A 3,093-nucleotide genomic window follows, 5' to 3' on the forward strand; every position below is an offset into this window, starting at 1 on the left:
TGTCTTTTTTGTTTTAATAATTGATAGCGCACCCCCCACACGCACGCCCCCCCTCTCCCCGAGTAGTTCGCGTTTAATTTCTACATCGTCCCTTGGTCCCCAGGAGCCTCCCGCGGCGTCTCAGGCGACGGTGGCGGTGCGTGGGCGTCCCCCGCGGCCCCGGCCCGGCCCCCCCGGTGCCCCCGATGCCGGGGCCGCCCCTCCCGCCCGCCCCTAGTAGGTGGCGGAAAATTTCATCCGTTTCTGCTTCTGTCTCTGGTTGCAAAACCAAACCCGCACCACGTTCTTTTTGAGGTCCAATTTCTCGGCGATGGCGGCGATCTTCTCGGAGGAGGGCCGGGGCTGGACGGCGAAGTACGCCTCCAGCGAGCGCTTCTCCGGGGCGGCGATGGAAGTCCGCTTGCGCTTCTTCTCGCCCCCATTGAAGAGCTCGGGCTTGTTCATTTTTTCCCTCTGGGCACCCTCGGCCTCCTCCAGCCAGGCCTGCAGGATGGGCTTGAGGGCGATCATGTTGTTGTGGGACAGGGTGAGGGACTCGAAGCGGCAGATGGTGCTCTGGCTGAGGGAGCCCGGGCATGAGCGCGAGGGAGGGGGAGGTGATGTGGTCCAGGAGGTCGCCGGGCTCCAGCGCCTGGTGATGATGGTGGTGGTGGTGGTGGTGGTGCGCCAGGGGCACGGTGGAGGTGGAGGTGCAGGGCACACTGTTCATGGTGTGGTACGTGGCGTCGGGCTTGAACGGGTGGCTCTTGCCCTGCGAGACGGCGATGTCGACGGCGGCCAGAGCCTCGGCCCGCGCCAGCAGGGTCTCATCGAGGCTGGCGAAGATATTGCTCTGCAGCTGCAGGAGACACAAAACAGAGCGGGGTGCGGGGAGAGGAGGGCAAGGGGGCAGAGAGGGGGCAAAGTGCGGAGGGGGAAGGGGACGGGCGGGGGACAGCGTGGGGTTGCGGGAGCGCCGTGGAAAAGGAGGGGGGAAGTCGAGGGAGGGGAGAGAGAGGTGGGCAAAGTTAGGGTGACGGCCGGGGAGCCGGCAGTAGGATCAGCGTGTAAGGGAGTACGGGATCGGAGAGAAGAGCCAAGAGATTGGGGGAAGCGCAGTACAGCAGGCGACAGCCCGGGGAAATGAGGGGAACCAGGGAGATGGGGTAGAATAATGGGGGGATGGGAGGGGAAGAAGCGAGAAGAAGGAGCAAAACAGGAAAAGAAGCAAAGAGTAGAAAGGTAAGGAAGCAAGAGGGAATCGGATAAGGAGAGAAGGAAGGAATGAAGGGAACAAATAAATTAATAAATTAAAAGGGGGGAATTGGAACGAAAGGAGAAGAGAAAGGAGGAGAAGAAATGGATCTGTAACTCTCAGCTGGGGAATTGTGTCAAACACAAGAGCACATAAAACGCATTCCTTTTCAGAGGCCGAGTCATAAAAATTAATACAGAAAGTGGATGAAGTCGGAGACTCGTGTGAACACCGCTTTCAAAAAAGATCACAGGCGCTCAGATGATTGCAGAGGAAGACATGAAAAAAACATTAAGCGCCGCTTGTCAAAATGTGCCTCGCAGCGGTTTTTTTATTAATGCACATACACATACATGCAGTATACAGAAAGAGAGAGAGAGAGAGAGAGAGAGAAAGAAAGAAAAAAGTGTGTGCTTTTAAGGGAGAGAAAGAAAGAAGAGAGCTGCAGCTGTCTGTCCCTTACCGGTGGAGTTGGTAGACATGCTCTTCTTATTGCTTCCGAGCTGGAGTGTAGAGAGGGGTATTTGTGCTCAGGTAGGGTGGGATGCATGGCAAAATGAGGCTGTTTGCTGTTCATGGACATCATCTTGAAGGCTTGGCATGTAAATCCACAAACACTCCTAAAGTCGGGGGAAAAGTGCTCTCCGGGCTCTCTCCTCCCGCCGGGGGAAGCCGCTGACAGCGGCGGGTGGCGGTGGCGGAGCCGGTGGTGGCGGCGGTGCCGCAGCGGACCCTGCCCCCGCCGCCGCCGCTGCCGCGGTGGCCGAGGCTGGGCTGGGTAGGCGAGCGGGCGGCAAGGCTCCCTCCGGCCCCCGCCGTCTCCCTCGCTCCCTCCCTCCCTCTGTCAGTTCTCTGCCTGCCGCTGCCCGGCGCCGGGCGCGCTGCGCTGCGCTCTGCCCGCACCTGAGCCCCGCATCCCGTGGCTACCGCCGGGCGGGCTCTCGCGAGAGCGCGGCGGCTCCGGCTTTGACAGACATCAGCTGTCTCCCCCCCTTCCTCCTCCTCCTCCTTTTCCTCCTCCTCCTCCTCCTCCTCCTCCTCCTTTTCCTCCCGCCGCCCCCGGTCCTTGCCTCCCCGCGCCTTGTTGCATCTCCCGCAGCCCTCGCCCGTCTCACCGGGGCGGCGGCGGCGGGGCCACTCTTATAGCGAGCGGCACCGAGCACCGGGCGGCTGCGGCACCTGTGGCTGCCACACGTGCGCGCTGCGCGGCCACCAGCGCGGCCCGGGGCGCCCCGGTGGGGCGGGGATGGGCGGGGTGCGGGGCTGGGCGCCCCTTCCCTGCCGTCGGAGCGGCGCAGGGAAGCGGCCGGCCCTCGGCACTGAAGCACAAAGGTGCTCTGCCCCTCCGCGCTCTTCCAAAGAAAGGGGCGCCCTCCGGCCGCTCCCCGCTCCTGCCGCGAATTGTACACCGGCTCCTGGAGAAGACGGGGGGCGGCAGACATTTGTTTGAACCACTCAGATGCTATTGTTTTCCCTGTAATTTAATTTTCCCCCACCCCGTGTAGTTTTATTGCACCTATTGCTGTGCCAGGCGCCGCGGGTGACAGCCGCTGCGCCCACGCGGGGCGTGCGTGTGCGTGTGCGCGCTGCGCGGGCAGCGCCGCGGAGGTGAGACTGCATCTCCTCCTGCCGCCCGGCCCCAACTCCTGCTCCCTGGGAAAACCCAAGTGGCATTGGCGTGGCCTGAAGCAGGAAGCAATCACCAACTTTTTCTTTCTTTCTTTCTTTCTTTCTTTCTTTCTTTCTTTCTTTCTTTCTTTCTCTCTTTCTCTCTTTCTCTCTTTCTCTCTTTCTTTCTCTCTTTTCTCTCTTTCTCTCTTCTTTCTCTCTTTCTTTCCTCTTTCTTTTTCTTTCTTTCT

At 60.8% G+C, this 3,093-nt stretch overlaps 1 protein-coding gene across 1 annotated transcript; it reads right to left on the bottom strand.

Annotated features, from left to right (window-relative positions):
• Positions 1-213: 213 nt before the first annotated feature.
• Positions 214-1,820, bottom strand: POU4F1 (POU class 4 homeobox 1). Its single transcript, XM_041419944.1, is given in 3 exon segments — positions 214-565; positions 567-838; positions 1,698-1,820. Coding segments are annotated over 3 exon segments (747 nt in total).
• Positions 1,821-3,093: the final 1,273 nt, after the last annotated feature.

Source organism: Onychostruthus taczanowskii, unplaced genomic scaffold, assembly GCF_017590055.1.
Source record: "Onychostruthus taczanowskii isolate IOZ18803 unplaced genomic scaffold, ASM1759005v1 scaffold62, whole genome shotgun sequence".
Classification (NCBI taxonomy): domain Eukaryota; kingdom Metazoa; phylum Chordata; class Aves; order Passeriformes; family Passeridae; genus Onychostruthus; species Onychostruthus taczanowskii.